Genomic DNA, 22948 nt, shown 5'->3' on the forward strand with positions numbered 1-22948 from the left:
CAATTATTGAACCTTGCCCAACCCCCCCCCCTTCCAAAAAAATAAAATAAAAATGAAAATAAACCAACAAATTTAAGGTGTGTTAAAAAAATCAAAGCCATATTTTATAAATCTCGCTATCTTTCATATGGGGGAGTGGTTTTAATTTATTTTTTGAGAAAGACTTCTCTCCAATCTACACAAAAGATTGGAGCGTATTGTTTGGCTTGTAGGATTCATCATAGGTCCCGTTTCGATAATTTGAACTGTTCAATGTATAAAATTCATCGAATATTTCATACCTGAAAAAAAACATGTTAATCGAATATCGGTAGCCCCTTAATCGAAATACATTTTTGTCAATGGTAAATATGACTTTAAAAATAAATTGTTAACAAAAATGTATTCTGATCAAGAGGCTACCGATATCGATTAACGTGATTTTTTGCAGGTATATAGTATTCGATGAGTTCTACACATTGAACAGTTTGGATTATCGAAACAGGACTCATAGTGAGCCCCACGGGCCCAATAGCATGCTCCATGGACTGAAGAGAAACCTCTCCCTTAATTTTTTGGAGAAATAATAGCAGCGGTGTCACACAAAAAAAAAAATACATATTAGTATTAAAGTTTATGCACTTTAATAATTAATAAAACGCTATATTTTTTTTTTATTGGTTTGTAAAAAAAATTCCCCTGCTCCATGGACTGAAGAGAAACCTCTCCTTTAATTTTTTTGGAGAAATAATAGCAGTGGTGTCACACACAAAAAAATAAAAATAAATACATGTTAGTATTAAAGTTTATACACTTTAATAATTAATAAAATGCTATATTTTTTTTTTATTGGTTTGTAAAAAAAAATTCCCCTACTACACTGATGAGTAACCCTTAATTTTTTTAGAATCATTTGCTAGGTGGCTTTATCTTAACGAACATGGGTTCGTTTGGCAAGAAGAGTTTGAGATTTTTTTGATTATTTTAGTCACAAAAGATAAAATAGGTTATTTTAGCCACAAAAAACAAAACATCACATCTAACCCATAATCATTACACTCTTCTCTCACAAAAAAAGTCAAAAAAATCAAAAAGTCAAAAAGCTCTTCCCAAACCAAGCTTTTTAGCCCCGGCTAAAATAACCAAAAAAGTCAAAAAGCCAACCCACTTCCCAAACGGAGGCGTAATATACAGGCTTTAAAAATTATATAGCCTCCGTTTGGGAAGTGGGTTGGTTTTTTGACTTTTTAATTTTTTTAGTTATTTTAGTCTGGGCTAAAAAGTTTAATTTGGGAAATGATTTTTTGACTTTTTGAATTTTTTTGCTTTTTTTTGTGAGAGAAGAATGTAATGATTATGGGTTGGATGTGATATTTTATTTTTTGTGGCTAAAATAACATATTTTGTCTTTTGTAACTAAAATAGTCAAAAAAACCCCGTTTAGCTCTTGAAAATTACAATCTAACTATTCAAATTTATTAAATTAAAATAAAGTGATATTAAAAAATTACATATTTTCACAACTTAAAATACAATAATGTCATATTTATATAATTTTTTCCTCACAAATTTTTAAATTGACATGATATGATTAACGGAAAAGTTTTCAAAAAAGAGATAAGTGTGAGAGTGTAAATTATTAATTTACCTTTTTATTGTCACGTTTGAAGAGATTTCTGATAAAAAATTCAACAATGATTCATTCCACTAAAAACATCACCACTAATAGCACTAATGCATTAAAAAAGTAAAAAAAAAAAAAAAAACAATTTCAAGACCAAAACATCACATCATTAATGGCGGGACCCACTGCCACCTAATTAGTAGGAGCACTAATTAGTGCTCCCAAGCATTTTTCTAAAAAATTTACGGGAATGAATTATTTTTTTGGTAAATAAATAGATATTATACTTTTAACTTTAAATCTAGAACATTAATTAATAAAACCAAATCATTTAGATCTAAACCCTATCATTTTGGTGGGAAGCCGAAATGGCTGCCGCATTCACCTTTCCCGGAGTGACAGATTTATGTATCCAATAGGATCTAACATTCCCAAGAAAACTAACCTCACTCACGGAAAATTATTTGGGGAGAAAAATTATTTTAAAAAACGGTTCCGATTCGTAGCTCGAATTTTCCGTGGCTCGAGTGGCTCAAAATCCCAAAACGACGTCATTTTAGGATGTTTTTCTATTCTCTTACCGGTAAGATAATATTTTCCGTACCATTCGCGCCATTCGAGCCTCACTTTCTCGAGCTACGGATCATTTTCCTTTAAAAAACATGGTAAATATTATAATTATTAATAATTATAATTACAGTTCTTTTTACAAATGTGTTATAATTTTTAAAAATCCCTCTTGAATGGTAATTGTGGAGACATATTTTTTGAGTATCAACACGTGGCTAAGGTATTTTTTGAGTATCAACACGTGGCTAAGGTGACACCGAAGTGTCAGTCGAGGTGCCACGTGTCCTGATCATGACGCCGAGGTGATCTCGGTTAGGCTGAGATTATCTCCGAAGATATCGGAGTCCGGGATAAGCAGATAAAAGACAAGAGTCCTGGATTGAATGAGACTTCAGTTTGGATATGGATAAGACTCTTAGAGAGTTTATCCCAATCCTATTAAGAGTCCAAGATTAGCAATAATCCTAAGTCCAATGGAGGTAGGCTTCTATTGGGACTAGAATTGTATTGGCTATAAAAGGGAGGCACCCTCATAGGTCTAAAGTACGCAATTTATATTCTGAATAGTGAGTTAAGCATTTTTGTTATCGTTGAGAGATAACTGACTTGATCGTCGGAGTGTCCCAGGTGGACGAACCACCATCGGAATCTCTTCTTTCTGTTGCAGGTAGTTCGGGCTTAATCTATTCTGCTGGTGCTCTCCAGCTAAGTACTAATTTGGTAGTGTGGTCGGAAATTGACACACACAGTAATTTTCTCAAAATTATTTAGTGCAATGCGATGCTGCAATATGATATTTATTAGTTAAATTATAGAATTTAGTATTTTTGATACATTTTAAGAAGATAATTTCACAAATATCAATTGATAAATGATGTGAAGTATTACTTCAATACCACCAAATAATCTCTCATCACTCACTCACTCGCTCACTCGCTCACTGGGTATACATATACAAAAGAGACTCAATTATCTGCAGTTGGAATATCTAACTAGATAGTCCAGTCAGGTCCACTGTATGCACATTTCGAGCACATCCTAATAATCGAAATTGTTTATTTTATAAGGCCTTTCGACGAGGTCATACATACTAAAACTCAGATCGATCGGACATTGAGAGTCACTTGATCATATTATATTTGTCTAAAAAATAATTAACTTTGGCATGCATGATTTCTTCAAAGAGCCCTACAAAATAAACAATTTGAATTATCGAGATGGATCCGAAATGGGCCCATAGTGGGTCAGACTATGGTCCAATCCTTATGTGTAAACTAAAAATTCATATAAAAAAATTCACAAAAATTATATGCCAGTATGGAAATTGTAAGTCAGTTTAATGGGCATTTTAGTTTGAAATAAATGGACATACATTTATCAGCTCATTTTGTATAAATTTTTTGTAAAAATTCTTCATTTTTATATCTGTCATATGGAAAGTGATTTGCAAACAGAATCTGTATACATAAAATGCATTGAGAATGATGTAATACCGGCATCCTTATATTTATATGGCATTGTACGGGGAGCAAATATTCCGCAGAGCCCGTACTCCTTTCTACCAAGCTCCTTGTTCGTTCGATCGACCTGCGATCACAACGGCGGCGAGCTACCCGACGGTGTGTGGCCGGAAAACCCCTCCAACGGTCAAGTTAGCACACACTCAGAGATAGAGAGAAAGAGGAGAGACTTGAATGTATAGATTTATCTCACCAAATTATGTTTCATCCCCAGCATGGGGGGCGCAAACACGCTAATATACTTTATGCGCCCAAATCTACTCCCATTAATCTCTTGACACGTGGTGCTGCTCTTCCATCTGTCAGCACAAATCCTGCAATCACCACCTAACCAAACCGTTAGGCTATATTGGCGGAGCCTGGCAGACCGGCGGAACCACCTCGGCCTTTCACGACCGCGCTGTGTAGCGTACCCAAGTGCTCCACTCGCCGAGCTCCAGAACGACCGAGCTCGGTTACATTCCGACAAAGCCGAGTTCAAGATAGGTCGACCTAGCAAACCGAAGGCCTTCTTGCCGCGCTAAACGCGTGAACCGTGGAATCGAGACTGGCAGGCAATCATCTCAGCCGAGCAACTCAAGTAGCTCGGTTTTCTAGATAGACAAGCCCAAGTAGCTCGGTCCCAACATGGTCCTGGGCCTCAACTGAGCAAAACCTTATTTGGACGAACCCAAGCTATCACGACCCAAACATGTTCGGCCCCTCATTTTGCCCGGCCCTTACCATGGCCTATTTCAGCTCATAAATCTCCCTCTCAATTGCCCCTTAATTCCGTCCGTGCAAACGTGACTGGGATTACATGGCACGTCCGGGGTAGACTCTCCATCGGTCCCTAGTTTGCAAGATGTTAACCACGCTAATCTCCATACCCGGCTTCTGGGCTTGCTCGGTCATCGCTTCAACCTGCCATATTGTCTCTTCAGAACTGACGCTGCCGCCATTATGAACATGCGTCGTGCATTTATTGGTCACGCTAGCGCGGACGGAATTAAGAGGCAATTGAGAGGGAGATTTATAAGTTGGAATGGGCCATGGTAAAGGCCGGGCAAAATGAGGGACGGAACATGTCTGGGCCGTGATAGCTTGGGCTCGTCCAGATAAGGTTTTGCTTGGTTGAGGCCCAGGACCATATTGGGACCGAGCTACTTGGGCTTGTCTATGTAGAAAACCGAGCTACTTGAGTTGCTCGGCTGAGATGATTGCTTACCAGTCTAGATTCCACGGTTCACGCGTTTAGCACGGCAGGAAGGCCTTCGGTTTGCTGGCTCGACCTATCTTAAACTCGACTTTGCCAGAATGCAACCGAGCTCGGTCATTCTGGAGCTCGGCGAGTGGAGCACTCGGGTACGCTGCGCCGCGCGATCGTGAAAGGCCGAGGTGGTTCCGCCGATCTGCCGGGCTCCGCCAATATAGCCTAACGGTTTGGTTAGGTGGTAATTGCAGGATTTGTGCTGACAGATGGGAGAGCAACACTACGTGTCCAGAGATTAATGGGAGCAAATTTGGGCGCAAAAAGTATGTAAGCGTGTCTGCGCCCCCCATGCTGGGGATGGAACATAATTTGGTGAGATAAATCTATACATTCAAGTCTCTTCTCTCTCTCTCTATCTCTAAATGTGTGCTAACTTGGCCGTCAGAGGGATTTTCCGGTCACACACCGCCGGGTAGCTCACCGCTGTTGTGTTCGTAGGTCGATCGGACGGACAAGGAGCTTGGTAGAAAGGAGTACGGGCTCTGCGGAATATTTGCTCCCCGTACAGGCATAATAATAAATATTTTGATTAAAAATAAAAGAACTATAAAATACCATCTCATTTTATATAGAATTTTATATCACATTATCCCTATCATATATAGTAAAAGGTAGTGGCTTTGGTCCAGTCTAAGATCGGACTGGATCGTGCTGTTGGGTCCGTGGGGGCCACCACGGGTCTCGTTTTGATAATTCGAACCGTTCAATATGTAGAACTCGTTGAGTACTATATGCCTGTAAAAAATCACGTTGATCGGATATCGATAGCTATGTGAGTAAAACAGTTTTTTATCAATCGTTAATTTTTTCACCGTCTATTTTTTTTATACAAAACTGATTTGATTACATAGCTATTGATATCTGATGAACGTGATTTTTTGCAGGCATATAGTACTCGAGAATTTCTACACATTGACGGTTCGAATTATCAAAACGAATCCAAAAAATAAACTTCATAAACTAAACTAAACGAGTCTAATTTTAATCTCAACTTAAAATAAGCTAAACCTTAAAAGAATACTAAAAAATGACAGAGTCAAGTGGACTTCTGACCTGCTTGTGATAGTACTTCCAGTGAGTAGGGCCAGTACAGGAAACATACCTCCAAACCAAAAAAACAAAAAACTTAATTCAGAACTCTGTCTTACAGCCAATGAAATAGAAAATCTTTCACGGACTCCGTGTATAATCTCTCCTCCAAATTCTTTCTTAATATAAACAAAATACAATTCATGGCTACCCAGTCTATCATTAGATTAATTCATCACGGGTTGCTATAAAACAACACATGTTTTTCAAACTCTCCTCCCACTCCCACTACCTCTCTCTCTCCTCTCCTTCGAGAAAATATTCTATGTTCAATACAATAATGCTGATTGTACCAAACAAAATACAAGGTGTTGAATGGTTAAAATTTACTATTTTCAAGTGTAGCCTCCATAGCATAATATTTAAAATAAATTTCGATCACACAATATATTTTTATGTGTTTTTTTAATATGTCATGTAATAAAATTGACGAGAATTACTTTTGATTGATCTGTGTTAAAAAATAATATTGGAGTTTGATGTGACCTAATACTTAGGCCTCGTTTGAAAATATATTATTTTAATAATTTTTTAATTTTTTAATTAAAATATAAAATAAAAAATTAGTATGTTTGGGATGATTTTTTGATTTTTTAAAAAATATATGTAAAAAGTAAAGAGAAAAGAGAATCTTTAACTTTTTAGTAAGCTGTTCATTTTTTAAAAAAAAATTTAATAATTTTTTGACTTTTAAATTAAAAAATTATGTTGCTAACAAAGCCTTAATCTTTAAAGACCGAGCACAAAAACACTTCTCGAGTTCTCAATTTTTATCCCACGACAATCAATAAGCAAATCTTGGTCATGTGGGAAACTTGTTAGATAAAATATTTTCTCCATTTTTTAATTAAAAAAAGCTCAAACACAAAAACTGGAGTACAAAAATATTTTTCGAGTCCCAATTTTAAAAGTATAATACCCGTGTTATGCATGGGTTAAAATAAATAATTACAAATTAATTTTTAAATTAAATTATAAAACAACTTTGTTTATAATATAAAAAAAATTAATTTAATATTAATTCAAATCTAAAAAAGAGCATTAATTAGTTCCCATGCAATAATTATATTTACGTTAATCATCAACCTATTTTTTAAGTAGAATTTTCTTATTTAAAATTTTGACAAATATTTATTTAAGAAAACTATCCACATGTTGGTGCACCATCTTCACAGTGATTATTAAGTTTATGTAACATAAAGTAAACCTTATATTATTTTGGATGTACCAAAAAAAAAAAAACAACACAAAAAGAAAGAAAGAAACCATATAGAAATTTTGAAATATGAAATTATGGAAATTACAAAACCTAAATGCAAAAGTAATATTATAACTACATGTATCCTCTAGGAGAAAAAAAAAATTTACATTGAAAATTTGTTACTGGCCATATTGCAAATAAATATCCATATCTTCTCAACAACCCCTTGATAAATATAAATTTTAAATCATTGAACCGCGGCCAAAGAGATTGGAGATTCATTTTATAAAAATACACTTAGATTAAATAAGCATGCAATAAATTTTTAAAAATTAACATAATTGTTAGATACATAATAGAAATAAGGATGTGAGAGACTAAAGATTAGAATTGATCTTTATAAAAAAACTTAAATTTATAGGGCAAAAAATTATCAATTGAATTCTTCACAATTGCTTCCATTACAAATAGTTACAACACTTGATAAATAACGACTCTAATTTGACTTGAATCCAATGAGTGCAAGAGAGAAAATGTATGAGAGATGTAATTATTTCCCATAATTTGTGATACGCAATTTTAAATTTTTAAAATTGATTTAGTATTCCTTCTTTTTAAAAGTCATAAATTATGAGAAAATTAGATTTGTTTTTTAATACTTAGATGACACACTTTTGAATTTTAAAATTGGTTAGTATATTTTCCTTTTAAATTTCACAAATCATTAGATAATTATATTTTTATTGTTGAAAAAGTGTTATTGAATAGATTTTTTTTATAAAAAAATTTAGAAATAAATAAAAATTAATCAAGAAATTTAATAAGTGGGTTTGGAAATAAATAAAAATAAAAATAATTTTGATTTTTTTAAAATGTAATTTTGAAAGTTTATCATATTGAATTTTGAAAGGAGTATCATTATAAATTTTAAAAAATGTTTGTATATTAGTTATTGTATAGATAACTTGACCATTTGAAAGGTTTCTATAAAATTTAGATTCTATTGAATGGTTTGTCATATTTAATGACACATAATTTTAAATCTTAAAATGAAATATATATATATATATATATATTTAAAAATCATAAATTATGGAATTAGAGTTTTTTTTATGATTATAATTAGATTTTAGTGAATTACTTCCATATTAATAGCATACAAATTTAAATTTTGAAATAATTAAACATACTTTTCCTTTTAGAAGTCATAATTTATGTGATAATTAGAGTTTAATTAGTGTGGTTAAATTGGAGTTAACCAAAAATAGACTTTTTTTAAAAAATAAAAAATAATTAAATTTTAGTGAATTACTTCCATATATAATGACACATAAATTTAAATTTTAAAATAATTAAACATACTTTTCTTTTAAAAATTATAATTTATAGAATAATTACAAGAGTAATGCTAGAGACCCCAAATATTCTACCAAAAGTTTTACCAAATGTTTCACATGGGTGTGGGACCCACACAATGTGCGTCCCATGTGGGTCCCACACCCATGTGAAATATTTGGTAAAATTTTTAGTAGAATTTTTGGAACCTCTAGCATTTTTGTAATTACAAATCATAACAAAATCACACAACCCCTCTCATTGGATCTCAACATTTTGTGAGTTCGCACCCATTATGTCGAATTATTCCTCTATGCATCTACTATAAAACAAAACAATCTTTCATGATAACGCGCATTCCCTCACTACCCACCATCTTCTCCAAAAGCCAATATGGCCTCTACCTCTGCTCAAAACAGAGCAAAACAACCAAACCACTCTGTTTTCATTCTCTTCTTCTTCTTCTTCCTCCTCCTCCTCTGTTTCAGCTCAACCCATGTTTTAGCCCAAACACAGGCTGTTTTCGCCTGCGACGTGTCGAAAAACCCATCGTTGGCTAACCTGACTTTCTGCGATCCAACGGTGGCTGTGGCAGCGAGGGTGGATGACCTGGTGAAGAGGCTGACATTGCAAGAGAAAATTGGGTTCTTGATTAGTGGTGCTGCGAGTGTGAGTAGGCTAGGAATACCAAAGTATGAGTGGTGGTCTGAGGCTTTGCATGGAGTCTCGTATGTCGGTCCGGGGACTCATTTTTCTAGTTTAGTCCCTGGTGCTACCAGCTTCCCTCAGGTTATCCTCACTGCGGCTTCTTTCAATGTCACTCTGTTTCAAGCCATTGGAAAGGTATATATATATATGATTAATCTGTATTTTATTTTGTTCTTGAAAATTAATGATATTTCATTTTAAGCAATGATTTTGGATTGATTACACATTTGGTATGTAGATTTTAATTGATTCTTGGGTTTGATTCACATTTTTCATTTTGTGATTGCTTGGTTTTTTGTTTTTTCATTTGAAGAGTTGTTCTGGAAATGGGTATCTCATTTCATGTATCAATTTTGGATTGGGTTGAGAGATCTACAGCCTTCTCTCTCTCCCACACACACACATTTTTGAGTATGTGGATTTGAGTTTATTGTTGGGTTTGATTCACATTTTCATTTTGTGATTGATTTGGGATTTATTTCCATTTAAAATTTTTTTTTTCTTCTGGAAATGGGTTTCGCATTTCATGTAACAATTTTGGATTGGGTTGAATATCAACATCTCTTCTCTCTCTCTTTCATTTTGTGATTTTTTGTGTTTTGTCATTTTAAGAGTTGCTTCTGGAAAAGGGTATCTCATTTCATGCAACAATTTTGGATTGGTTGAAAGAGCAACGTCTCTTTCTTTCTGTCTGTCTGTCTCTCTCCGTCTGAGTATCTGGATTTGAATTCAATATTGGATTAGATTCACCATTTCAATTTCGTAATTAATTTTGGATATTATTCACCCCAATAATATGTCACAAATAGATGTGATTGGAATAGGATAAAAATCTGTTTTTCTTTTCTTAATTTTTTAATTACGCTGGGTTTGATTGGGAAATTTGAGAAGGGATTTGGAAATAGAAAGGGAAAATGTGTGTGAAATTAAGTGAAATATAAGTATATTTTATTGACATTTACTTTTTCCCTTTCCCTTTCAAATTCCAAATCATATTTTCAGTTGGATTTGGAGTATATTAGTTTGTTGTTCTGTTCCAAGTTTTAAGGGTTCAAATTAGATTATCTGACCAAGATTCAACAACTACCAATTTTGTAGTAAATTGTTTTGTTAAAACATTTTTACAATTTTTGATAAAAAATAATTTCTTGGATATTCCTACATGAACATTGAGATTTTGTCGAATGTGTTAAAAATCAGTGGCGTTCTCTCCATAAATGGTTCCGTGACAACAACGCAATTAAGCTAATTATAATCTACACGTAAGTCGCCATCGACTATATATTTTTTTCTCTTAACCTTTCTTTTTCATAATCATTGGTTTTGCAAGCTGTGTTACATTCTTTTTTTTAAAAAAAAAAAATTAATTTTGATGAATTTGAGCTTGTCGTCTTGAAAACGCTACAATGATGATGGTGGGTACATAAGAAGTGTCTGTAAAATACTTTTACATTTAAGGTTTGAGATAAATGTTTATGAGATATGGAAATTGTATGGTTGGTTTATTTAAAAAGTAGGTGGAGCCATAGTTACTCTGGCCTTCTATTTTCCATGCAGTTTCCTTTCGCTTTTGACATCTTGTGGATATCTGATTATGACTGGTGAACTAAAGTTGGTGTATATGATGGGCTGTATTGGTACTTAAAGATGATTCCAGCTTTCAAATTGGAGAGAGAGAGAGAACTTGTGGGGTGGTTGTTTGGTTGCTCAGAAACTTTAGTGTTAATTTATGCAATAAAATGTGAACACTAGACTTCCAATGGCATAAGGACGCAAAAAGTCTGACAATGTGAAGACCCCATAGCTGTAGGATTAAGGGTTGTGATCGGCCAGTAGCATCGTTAGCAAAACCCTAACAAAAATCGAAATGTTGAACATATGTTAAGTGTATTCAATTTCATCGAATGTCCCCCAAATGGAAGTGAATTAAATGTACTAGGCTAAGAATGATCGATTTTTTCGCTTCTAAGACCTTAAAAAGATTAACGTTTATGTATGTAGGCCGTCTCAACAGAAGCCAGAGCAATGTACAATGTGGGTTTAGCAGGGTTGACATTTTGGTCACCTAATATCAACATAGTCCGGGACCCTAGATGGGGACGAGCGCAAGAAACTCCGGGAGAAGACCCTCTTCTGACTAGCAAATATGGGTCGGCATATGTCAGAGGTTTACAACAAAGGGATGATGGCGATAAAGACCGCCTCAAGGTCGCTGCCTGCTGCAAACACTACACAGCATACGATCTCGATAATTGGAAAAACTTTGATCGCTTCCATTTCAACGCGATTGTAAGTTGAGGAAAATTTAATTCCCTATGTCAAATTCTTCAATCTTTTTATTTATTTATTTATTTTTTTGATTTTGGGAAATTTCACTGTTTGTGTTGTGGTGAGTTAGGTGACACAGCAAGATATGGATGACACATTTCAGCCCCCATTCAAGAGCTGTGTTCTTGATGGGAATGTTGCAAGTGTCATGTGTTCCTACAACCAAGTCAATGGCAAGCCAACTTGTGCCGATCCAGACCTCCTCAAAGGGGTGGTTCGCGGCCAATGGAAACTAAATGGGTATTTTTCACATAATCTTCATGATTTTTACTAAACATTGATCATCATTCGAATTGTGAAATTCACCGGTTTTGTGTTTTCGTGAATCGATTTTGGATGCTGCAGATATATTGTTTCGGATTGTGATTCTGTTGATACGTTTTATAATTCACAACATTACACCAAGACACCTGAGGAGGCCGCAGCCAAGGCTTTATTGGCAGGTGACTAGATCTTCAACCTTGATTTGGGCAATCAGATACATAATTTTATTTTGATTAGATTGGATTAATTAGGTTAGTTAACGATAGGGATAATGTGCCTTTTTTACCCATCCAGCACGCCATTTGGTAACAATTTACTGGTTTTATTTATAAAAAATATTAAACATATTTGTGTTTATTTTTAGTATAAACAAAATAAAAAAGCATGATTGGCACATAGATTTGTCTTTAAAGTAAAATAAAAACTAAATTTTGAAGATGAGTGAGAAGGGGTGGTTGTCGAGGAAGGTGGTGGTTGAAGGTAGTTGATGTCGGTTGGAGGTGATGTCTGGCGGAAGTTACTAGTGGAGGTGGTTGGGGGAAGTCTTTCAAAGACCAAAGGTAGGGTGTGGCTGATGGTAGTGATAGGCAATGAGTGGTAGCCAAAAGTGGTGATGGGCAGTGTGTGGTGGGCGAGGGTGAGAGAGATAGGAAGGAATGAAAATTTGTTTTTAATTAAAACAAATGAAAATAACATTTTTTTGGTTGAAATAATTTAGTCAATTTATAAGTTCTTTAAAATTTTTAAGAAATAAAAGTGGACACCAAACGAGTTTTTTTATTTATATTTTTAAAATTTTTTGTAAACATATATAACTTTTGTAAATATAAACCTTACTAAACCGTCGATGAACAAATAATTCACACAAGACTTCAATCCAAATTTGTTAACTTTTGATCTAAAGAAATGTGATTTCACACTTTTTAATAGTTCGTTCATTTATTTTTGTTATCGTAGATGAGGTTTTTTAATTTTTATTTTTTTGGAAAACCAACAAGGCTAAGTAAGGGCAAAATGGTCATTTATTGAGTAACTTGATTCAACAGGGCTGGACCTCAATTGTGGATCTTTCATGGCCAAACACACTGAAGCTGCAGTGAAAGCAGGGCTAGTGAATGAGTCTGCCGTTGACAATGCTGTCTCAAACAATTTTGCAACACTAATGAGACTTGGTTTCTTTGATGGTGATCCAAGCAAGCAACTCTATGGGCAGCTTGGCCCAAAAGACGTGTGCACGCCGGAGAACCAGGAGATGGCCCGTGAGGCGGCGAGGCAGGGTATCGTGCTGCTTAAGAACACTGCCGGATCACTTCCCCTATCCCCCACTGCCATCAAGTCATTGGCGGTTATCGGACCCAATGGCAATGTAACAAAAACCATGATTGGCAACTATGAAGGTATTTTAACATGACAAAAAAAACTAACTAAATCATTCGATGTAGGCTTGTCAACTTATTGGATTTGGGTTGGATTTGACATAATCTGAACCTAATCTGCTTATAAAAATTTTAATACGAATGGATTTAGACTGAATTCATAATGCCTATTCAATCTGCTTACAAAATAATATGAAATCTGGGTCAAACTAACCCGTCCCTATTTATCATAAAGATCTTGTTAACGGGTACATTTTTTAAGTCGCTCACTTTTATGCAAAAGGTACATTTTTTTAAGCCTCTTAATGTGTGTTCTTAAAATCTTTATTATAATACTTTTTTTTTAATTTGAATTTCACTTTCTTAATTTTTTGGTAGTTTTCATTATTTTTGAAGTGTAATAACCCTATATATACAGATAAAAATTGAAGCATGAGATAAGAGTAGATTGATAATGGGATCAGATTGGATCGACAATAATTTGAATTATCAGATTGTGTATTCGTTAACGGATTCAAAATTTTCAGATCAAATTTGAATTAAATCCGATCAGTTTACAGCCCAATTCCCAATGACTCAGTTTTAAAACAAAATTTGAATTTATTTTTAATTTTTAGAAACAACAAAAGCACTACTTCCTAATCAATTTGGGTAATGCTGCAGGCACACCCTGCAAGTACACAACTCCACTGCAAGGTCTCACAGCATCAGTTGCAACCACCTATCTCCCTGGCTGTGCCAATGTGGGATGTGGCACTGCCCAAGTAGATGATGCTAAGAAACTAGCAGCCTCGGCAGACGCTGTTGTGCTAGTAATGGGCGCCGATCAATCTATTGAAGCAGAGGGCCATGACAGGATTGATCTCACTCTTCCAGGACAGCAGCAACTGCTAATAACAGAAGTCGCAAAGGCGTCGAAGGGACCAGTAATTCTTGTCATAATGTCGGGAGGGGGCTTCGACATACAATTTGCGAAAGATGATCCTAAAATTACGAGCATCATGTGGGTCGGTTACCCTGGCGAAGCTGGTGGTGCCGCCATGGCAGATATTATTTTTGGGTATTTCAATCCAAGTGAGTTTCCAAGTTCCAACCACTTTCAACTACTTAACAAGCATGATGCATGAGTTTGAGTCTTGACACAATTTGATATTGTTTTTCTTTCTCAATTCGTACCACTTATTTTTCATAATACCCTCATTTTCAACCCCTAACCCCTTTGTCACGTTGCCCCTCCCTACCCCAATAAATTGTAGTTTATGTCTTATCATTGCACTATTCCCTTATTGCCCTCTTACTGATTTATTTTTTTTATTTTTAAAATTAAAAAAACTAATTACCATATAGTGGTTATGAATGCTTGGAAATTAAACTCATGCTTGTCTTTTTTATATTACAGGTGGAAGACTACCCTTGTCATGGTATCCACAGTCCTATGCAGCCAATGTCCCAATGAACAACATGAAGATGAGACCGGACCCTGCCACTGGCTACCCTGGCAGAACCTATCGGTTTTACACCGGTCCAACTGTCTATACATTTGGGGATGGACTAAGCTACACCGCGTTCAATCATCACCTAGTTCAAGCCCCTACCCAAGTCTCAATCCCCTTACAAGAGACTCACGTTTGTCGATCATCAAGTTGCAAGTCCATCGATGCTGTTGAGCAGAGTTGTCAAAACCTAGCTTTCGACATCCACTTGAGGGTTAAAAATGCAGGGAAAACAAGTGGAAGCGAAACAGTGTTCTTGTTTTCTAGCCCCCCTTCTGTACATAATTCTCCTCAGAAGCACTTGTTGGGATTTGAGAAGGTCTTCTTGACACCGCAATCAGAAGGATTGGTTCGGTTTAGGATTGATGTTTGCAAGGATTTGAGTTTGGTTGATGAGGTTGGAAGCCGAAAAGTTGCCATGGGCCTGCATGTACTCCATGTGGGTAGCTTGAAACACAACTTGAATTTGAGGATTTGAATTTAGCCTTTCTTGATTCTTCAAAGAAAGAAAAAAGGAAGGCAAGTCAAGATTGAAATCAATTAAGCTGCAAATAAACAGAAGAACTGTAACAAATTTATCATTATTCTTCTTCATATTGGCAATTGTTCAAAGTCAAGATTTATAAATCCAAAGGAAGTTCATGTTTCGACAATTTGACTCTCTTCTTTCTTTAATTCCTAACTTGTATCATGTTCTTTCTTGTTATATAGTCAATGGTTTATCAATCACCCTTGTAAATAAAGCAGTAAAAAATAGAATAAGCACGCACAGAACAAGAACAAAAGATATACATGGTTCGTAGGATACCCTTACTACCAGAGGGGGAACAATCCACTATATTCAAGAACTACTAGGCTCTAAATGTATTCTCCCTTCTATAACACTCTTAAAAACCTTATCTAACAATTACAATATATACCACAACCTCTGTACAGTAAATATATGACGCCTTAGAGCATCTCCAATGCACTAGGCATATAATACTTGTTAGTTAAAATGTCACTTTTTTCAATTCCAATACACTATGATTAGGCATTTTGGCTAAACTCATATTCACTAGCTACATGTAGCTAGCCTTCAACGCTAGGCAAAATGTATTCAATCATTATGATCATTTCCCTCCATCTTTGTTGTTGACGTAGCATTCTATAAAATTAATAGTATTTGGATAAATAGTTAAAATAAAGAGCGTGGTTGGAGTAAAAACATAAAACAGTTGATAGGCAAAATAAAATATATACTTTATAGTAATATTTAGATAGGTAAAATGCCTACTACCATTGGAGATGCTCTTATAACAATATCAATACATAAGAATCTTATTATTAGTAATAATATTTTTTTTTTTAAATTTAATTCATGCCATCTAAACTTAGCTGAAAATAAACAAAACACCAATAATAGTGCAACAAAAGAACTGAAAACTTCCCATAACCTGTGTCTCTAATAATTAAAAATTTGGTAAGAGATTCATTAATATATAATTTTTCTTTTGCCAACCTGTTAATAGGTAACACTTTCTACTTGGTTTCCTGGCTTTTATATTAGGGGGAACTTGCATGTCAATGTAGATTTGAAAAAATATTTACAGATTAATGATAAATTTTTTCAACAATCAGTAAACGAGCAGTGTTTTACCCTTTCTATTGTCTATTGAGGATCATTCTGGGTTAAAGTTTGGGCTCGTACTAAAGTTTCTGAATCCAACAATGAATCTTCTTAAGCAATGTTTAATGAGACTATCAACAACTCCTGTTTAATTTTTCAATGATAAATTTATCACTATAAAAATATCTTTAAAAATATAATTTAATCATTTTCTTTTTCCACATCATATTTTACTAGAATAACACAATAAATTAAAAATAAATCAAAACTCAAAAGCAAAAGTTAAAATGTTTCAATCATTTGTCAGTTTGATAAATTTCTCGGTACACTTACCAGTACCAAATGATTATTCCACAAACACAAAATATATACGTCTAAAAAATCTCAAAAAAATTTCTTTATCAAAACGAGAGCAAATGCATTTAAAAATTAAAAATAACTTAAAACTTAATAGAAAACAAGTTTGGTCCATAGGATCTACTGCTAATTTTCCCATATTGGGTTGTTTGATTGCTAAACAAACTTGAGTAAAGTACAATTGGGCTTGGGCCATGGCAGTTCCCAAGATGATGGATGGGTTAGCATTTTCTCCTTGGATTTTCTATGGCTGCCTAAATTGTTTTTTCTTTTTCAAAACTTAGGACAATTGGTATCATTTTTTTTTTTTTTTTTGTGTGTGTATGTGTCTGTCCAACTACAATATATATATATATATTGAAAAAACTAAAATATAGCAAGATATTTTCTCCTTAATTCCGTGGAAAATTTTAGAATTTTATATAAATATTTGGGAACCTTAGCCTCACAAGCCTCAAAACTTCTCTCTCTATAAAAACCATAGTTGAATCATTAAAGAATTAAAAAAATGTAAGACCTATTTGATACAAATTATTGAAGCTATTTATAATTTTTTTGTAAATAATTTATAACAATGTATTTATTACAATTTTTAGTTATAACTTATGATGTCAAAATATTTTTAAAATTTAAAAAAGTTAGATATTTATTTATTTTTATTAAAAAAAAAAAACTAACTTCTAATCTCTAAGTATATCAAATTTTCGAGAGTTTTTATATGCACACACCATATCCTCTCTTTCCACACACTTAATAAGAGAGCGTGTTAAAAAGTTATGTGTAAAAAATATATATAAAGAGAGAGTGGTGCGTGTAAATAGATACTCTCCAAATTTTCAACTTAAAATTTAACCAACAAGACCATAATAGCCGTTTCCTAATTCAACCCCACGTTTTGTATTTTATGTCTCATCAGTTGACTCCAAGTCTTGACACCCAATTCATTGCCATTCAACAAAAGAGGCTCCTTCCAAAATTTTCCATTTACTGTAATTCCACATTCAGGCCTGGTTTGGGAATAGGTTTGTTTAGTAATTTTTTGATTTTTTGGTTAAAATATGATACCAAAAAAAAAATTAATATGTTTGGAATAATTTTTAAATTTTTTATGAAAAAATATATAAAAAATAGAGAGAAAATAGAATTTTTGAATTTTTGGTATAAGTTGTTAGTTTTTTAATTTTTTTAGTGACTTTTTAACTTTTTGGCTAAAAAAGTCACTTGCCAAACGAGGCCTCAGTCTTGCTACATCCTCTAACTGTGAAGCTTTTCAATTTTATTTTTAATTATGTGGTTAATACTTATATAAAGTGGTTTCACGCTTTTAACCCTTTAATTTTACATCAATATAGGTGAAATTAGAAAAGGCAAAATGAAGAAGATGAATAATTTTTCTTCCACATTTTCTAAATTCTCACTTGTTGGACCAGCTTAGGTTTCATCCCCATCTTAGAAAGAGAATTTTTTTTATTATTATTTATTTATTTATTATGAGAGTTCTCTTTGCACTAGTTTTTAACATTGGTCATTCCAAATTCGATCATTACACCACACTAGATTAAATTAAGAAATTCATAATTTAATCTCCAATTTGTGTCAATAATTAAGGTGTGTGGTGGAGGGGATTGGGAAGCATGGTGTGCCTATAAGGCATATCATGGTTACTATGATAGTCTATTGGGTCTTGTCTCGAGTTCTTCTTGTTAATCCAAACCATTTATAGATCATTCATAAAATAAAAAATCAAATTAATTGAATATCAGTAATTTCAAAATGAAACCACATTTGTTTTTTAAAAAATAAATGGGTAGAATAATTTTGATAATATATTTTAAAACAATTAGACCTTGATCATGGAGTTACACATGTTTGATTAATTTGATTTTTTTTTATGGGTAATATGTTTGACGAAATTTACAATATAAAAGGTTTGGATCAACGGCATATGCTTGGGACAAGGCCCAATGGACCCTCACAATAGCGTGTTGTGCTAGCATGCTCACCATGCTCGTGGTCGAGATTGAATATATATATATATATATATATATATATATATTGTGAAATCTATATATAGATTAAATCTGAATTACGTATTGATATTTTTGAGTAATTTTCTAAGTAAAATTTCTAGATTTGTAATATTAGTGCACTTTACTATGACACCAGAGATCATCACATGGGTTTAGAATATCACATGTTTAAATTATTTTTTGAACCATCTAAGCACATAAACGCTTGTTATTGGACAGACAAGCAGCGAACATGGTGTTTCGAAAAAAATAAGATAATTACTCTTACGACACGATATAAGATTCTCTATTCCTCTGTCTTAATACACTCTCAACAGTATAAAATCACGTCTCAAAATTTTCATATTTTGAAATCCTCTTGTGATTGTACTATTTGAATACATTAAGACACAGTAGGACATGGAAATTTGACAATGAGTTATCCCTCGTCTATAACACTAGGTTTGTTGCATAACCGATAATATTTATGACACAAGACAACATATATATATATATATATATATCACTTCTATGCACAAAGTTTACTTAGTATTGGCCACCACAAATTCATTGCAATGTGGTTGCTTAGATCGCATCAACCCTTTGTAAATTACATCATTTTAAAAATAGATTAGTGTAAGGTTAACAGGGAAACAGCTTCACTATATTCTTATTTTATTTTCTTCAAACAAATGAACAGCAATAAATGAGAGGTCACCCTCAAAGCAGTGTCACTATTATTTATATATTTATTAATTAATATTTAATTTTCTGATTAATCAAGGGTGTTAGTTGGGGATAGACAATGACAAAGCACACACACCTCGCCTATATTGTAACATAGGGTTTCTTAATCACTATATAATATTGGATTAAACTATAAGTTTTTTTCTTGTGGAAGTAATTAATGAAGAATCAACTTAATTGTCTTAGGTCTGCAATCCTTTTTGAATATTCAACAACTTGGAATCGACCAATAAGAAAATATTTATTTTTATAATTTTTAATAAGTGTAACGCGGAGGAAAGTTTGGGTGGAAAGCTACTTACGACTTTAAAAATGATAAAAATAATAATAAAATTACTTGATTTTGAAATTACTATATTGTCCTCTGTTTTAAAAATATCACCTTTCAATATTATTAGGACAGATTATTCGAGTATTCGTGCGTAAGAAAGAAGTATGGAATTGACTCAACAGTGGTGTGGACGTGGTGCTCTGAAGCACCACCAACTTTTTTGTTGTACCATACCCAACATCAATATTTTTTATCATATTTATCAGTTATAAAATGTTAATGTTATTAAAAAATATGGGTCCGGACTATTTCCAGCCCAGATTTGAGACTGTCCGGTTATTGAGTATACTTTTTGTGTGTATCAATTTCTGACCACACTGTCAATCAAGTACTCAGCTGGAGAACACCGGCAAAATAGGTTAAGCCCGAACAACCTGCAACAGAAAGAAGAGATTCCGACAGTGGCCCGTCCACCCGGGGGCAAGTAAAATATCTCTCAAAGATAACCAATAGTGCTTAACTCACTAGACAGAGAATAAAAGGCATACCTTAGACCCATGAGGGTGCGTCTCTTTTATAGCCAACACAAACTTAATCCCAATAGAAGCCTAGCTTCAATAGACTTAGGATTACTGTTAATCTTGGACTCCCAGCAAGATTGGGATAAACTCTCTAAGAGTCTTATCTTAACCCAAACTGAAGTCTTCTCCCATTCTAGAACTCTTGTCCTTTATCCGCTTATCCCGGATTCTGGTATTCACGCAAATAACCTTGGCCTAGCCGAGATCATCTCGGCATCATGACCAGGACACGTGACACCTTGGCTGACACTTCGGGGTCACCTCGGCCACGTGTTGTCATTCAAAAATTATGTTCACACAACTGCCCCTAGGTTTTATCACCTCGGTATCCTGAGGTGAAGGAACCTATATCATTCTTTCCTTTAATCATGACCTCGATTTAACTTCGGCTTGTAAATTTTTCTTAAAATTTCAACAAGTATTAAACATGACCTCGGTTTAACTTCAACTTGTAAATTTTTCTCAAAATTTCAACAAGAGTTAAACATGTCCTCGGTTTAACTTCAACTTGTAAATTTTTAAAATTTCAACAAGTGTTAAATATGATCTCGATTTAATTTCAACTTGTAAAATTTTAAAATTTCAACAAGTGTTAAACATGTCCTCAATTTAACTTCAACTTGTAAATTTAAAATTTCAGCAAGTGTTAAACATCTTTAACTTGTAAATTTAAATTTCAACAAGTGTTAAACATGACATCGGTTTAATTTCAACTTGTAAATTTAAAATTTCAACAAGCATTAAACATGATCTCGATTTAACTTCAACTTGTAAATTTAAAATCTCGGTTTAACTTCAACTTGTAAATTTAAATTTCAACAAGCGTTAAACATGATCTCGGTTTAATTTCAACTTGTAAATTTAAAATTTCAACAAGCGTCAAATATGATCTCAATTTAATTTCAACTTGTAAATTTAAAATTTCAACAAGTGTTAAACCAACCTTAGCTTGTAAATTCCAACTCCCAAGCATCATTCTCCAGCCCTCTTTGATCTCCATGCCCGACCTCCTGTGAAGGCCGGTGAGAATGCCCCTTTGCCCTGTCGTGTTGAGGGACTGCAGGAACCGTTTTCTGCCCCTCCTTTCTGGGCACCTTTCTTGGCCGCTGGAATCGACGTATCTTGTAGCAAGAACGTTGATTGCATGACGTTGTTATGCATCATGAAATTGACGACCGGTTGCAGGTCTGCCAATTTGTCCGGCATTCCCTTTATCTCGTCGTCCTTTCGCAGGCATCTATCTTTCCATATCTGGAGGTCGTCCTCGTTATAATACCCGCTCCGGTCCAATTTCTTCAGTACGCCGCCCTCCTGGCCGACGTCCTTTCCTCCGTGATTCTTATCACGGGTCTCTTCGTTGCAGTTGTCTTCTTCGACGTCAAGGTCAATATGCTTCCCACTCTCAGTAGGGGTGTCGTCCCCAACCTTCTCTTTCTGTCCGTCGTTGGCCATCTATTCTCCTTTCTTTCCCACAGACGGCGCCAAATTATGTGTGTCGATTTCTGACCACACTGCCAAACTAGTACTTAGCTGGAAGGCACCGGCAAATAGATTAAACCCGAACGACCTGTCAACAAAAAGAAGAGATTCCGGCGGTGGTTCGTCTATCCGGGGACACTCCGATGATCAAGTCAGTTATCTCTTAAAGATAGCAAAAGTACTTAACTCACTATTTAGAGCATAAAAAGTATACATTAGACTTATGAGGGTGCCTCTCTTTTATAGCCAACGCAAACTTAATGCCAATAGAAGCCTAATTTCAATGGACTCAGGATTACTGCTAATCTTGAACTCCTAGTAGGATTGGGATAAACTCTTTAAGAGTCTTATCTTTACCCAAACTGAAGTCTTCTCCCATTCTCGAACTCTTGTCCCTTATCTGCTTATCCCGAATTTCGGTATTCTCGCAGATAACCTCGGCCTAGCTGAGATCATCTCAGCATCATGACCAGGACACGTGACACCTCGGCTGACACTTCGGTGTCACCTCGGTCACGTGTTGTCATTCAAAAATTATGCCCCCACACTTTTGGATTCATTTTTTATAATTAGAATCGTTCACATTTTAAGGTTTATTGGGTACATTAATCGTGTAAAAAATCACGTCGATCGAATAACGGATACTATGTATTCGAATCACTTTTGTCTGAAACAAAAATAGACGATTCATAAAAAAGTAATCCGATTACGTGTATCTGCTATACGATTGATGTGATTTTTTTACAGAAATAATGTACTCAATAAATTTTAAAATATAAATAGTTTAAATTATCAAAAAGAAGCCGAAAAGTGGATCCAATGGACCGAATTGAACCCTTTAATCCAGATAAAGGATTAGAGACAAACCCTGGCCAAAAAAATATATGCACACAAATTAATATATATATATATATATATCAGATTTATTTTACATTGATTTTTCTATACACTTTTCTAAAAGATAATTTAAATGATTGCATACTAGTGGTACGGTGTAGATCTTATTAACTCTAATATTTTTAGATAGATAAAAAAGAAAGGGCGGTGCAAGTGCGTATTGCGTAAGTTTTTAAACATACATTTAGGCTTCGTGTAGGAAGCTTAACTTAGAGATTTTTTTGGTTATTTTAGTTATAAAAAATAAAATAAATATTTT

General features: G+C 34.0%; 1 protein-coding gene across 1 annotated transcript; it reads left to right on the forward strand.

The window, feature by feature from the left end:
- The first annotated feature begins 8867 nt into the window (after positions 1-8867).
- On the forward strand, positions 8868-15392 carry LOC114289869 (beta-xylosidase/alpha-L-arabinofuranosidase 2). Its single transcript, XM_028233698.2, has 7 exons — positions 8868-9413; positions 11280-11567; positions 11677-11846; positions 11952-12049; positions 12917-13267; positions 13910-14320; positions 14646-15392. The coding sequence occupies exons 1-7, from the start codon at positions 8964-8966 to the stop codon at positions 15215-15217; spliced, it is 2340 nt and encodes a 779-aa protein (XP_028089499.2). The 5' UTR covers positions 8868-8963; the 3' UTR covers positions 15218-15392.
- The last annotated feature ends 7556 nt before the right edge of the window (positions 15393-22948 follow it).

Source organism: Camellia sinensis, chromosome 2, assembly GCF_055761805.1.
Source record: "Camellia sinensis isolate YWXY chromosome 2, ASM5576180v1, whole genome shotgun sequence".
In the NCBI taxonomy this organism is placed as follows: domain Eukaryota; kingdom Viridiplantae; phylum Streptophyta; class Magnoliopsida; order Ericales; family Theaceae; genus Camellia; species Camellia sinensis.

What these genes read in the sequence shown, in the direction of transcription:
- LOC114289869 (XM_028233698.2), top strand. Translation starts at nt 8,964, where the DNA reads ATGGCCTCTACCTCTGCTCAAAACAGAGCAAAACAACCAAACCACTCT. An exon ending in GCTTCCATTTCAACGCGATT is followed by an intron (nt 11,568 to 11,676) that starts GTAAGTTGAGGA and finishes GTGGTGAGTTAG; the next exon opens with GTGACACAGCAAGATATGGA. An exon ending in CATGATTGGCAACTATGAAG is followed by an intron (nt 13,268 to 13,909) that starts GTATTTTAACAT and finishes GTAATGCTGCAG; the next exon opens with GCACACCCTGCAAGTACACA.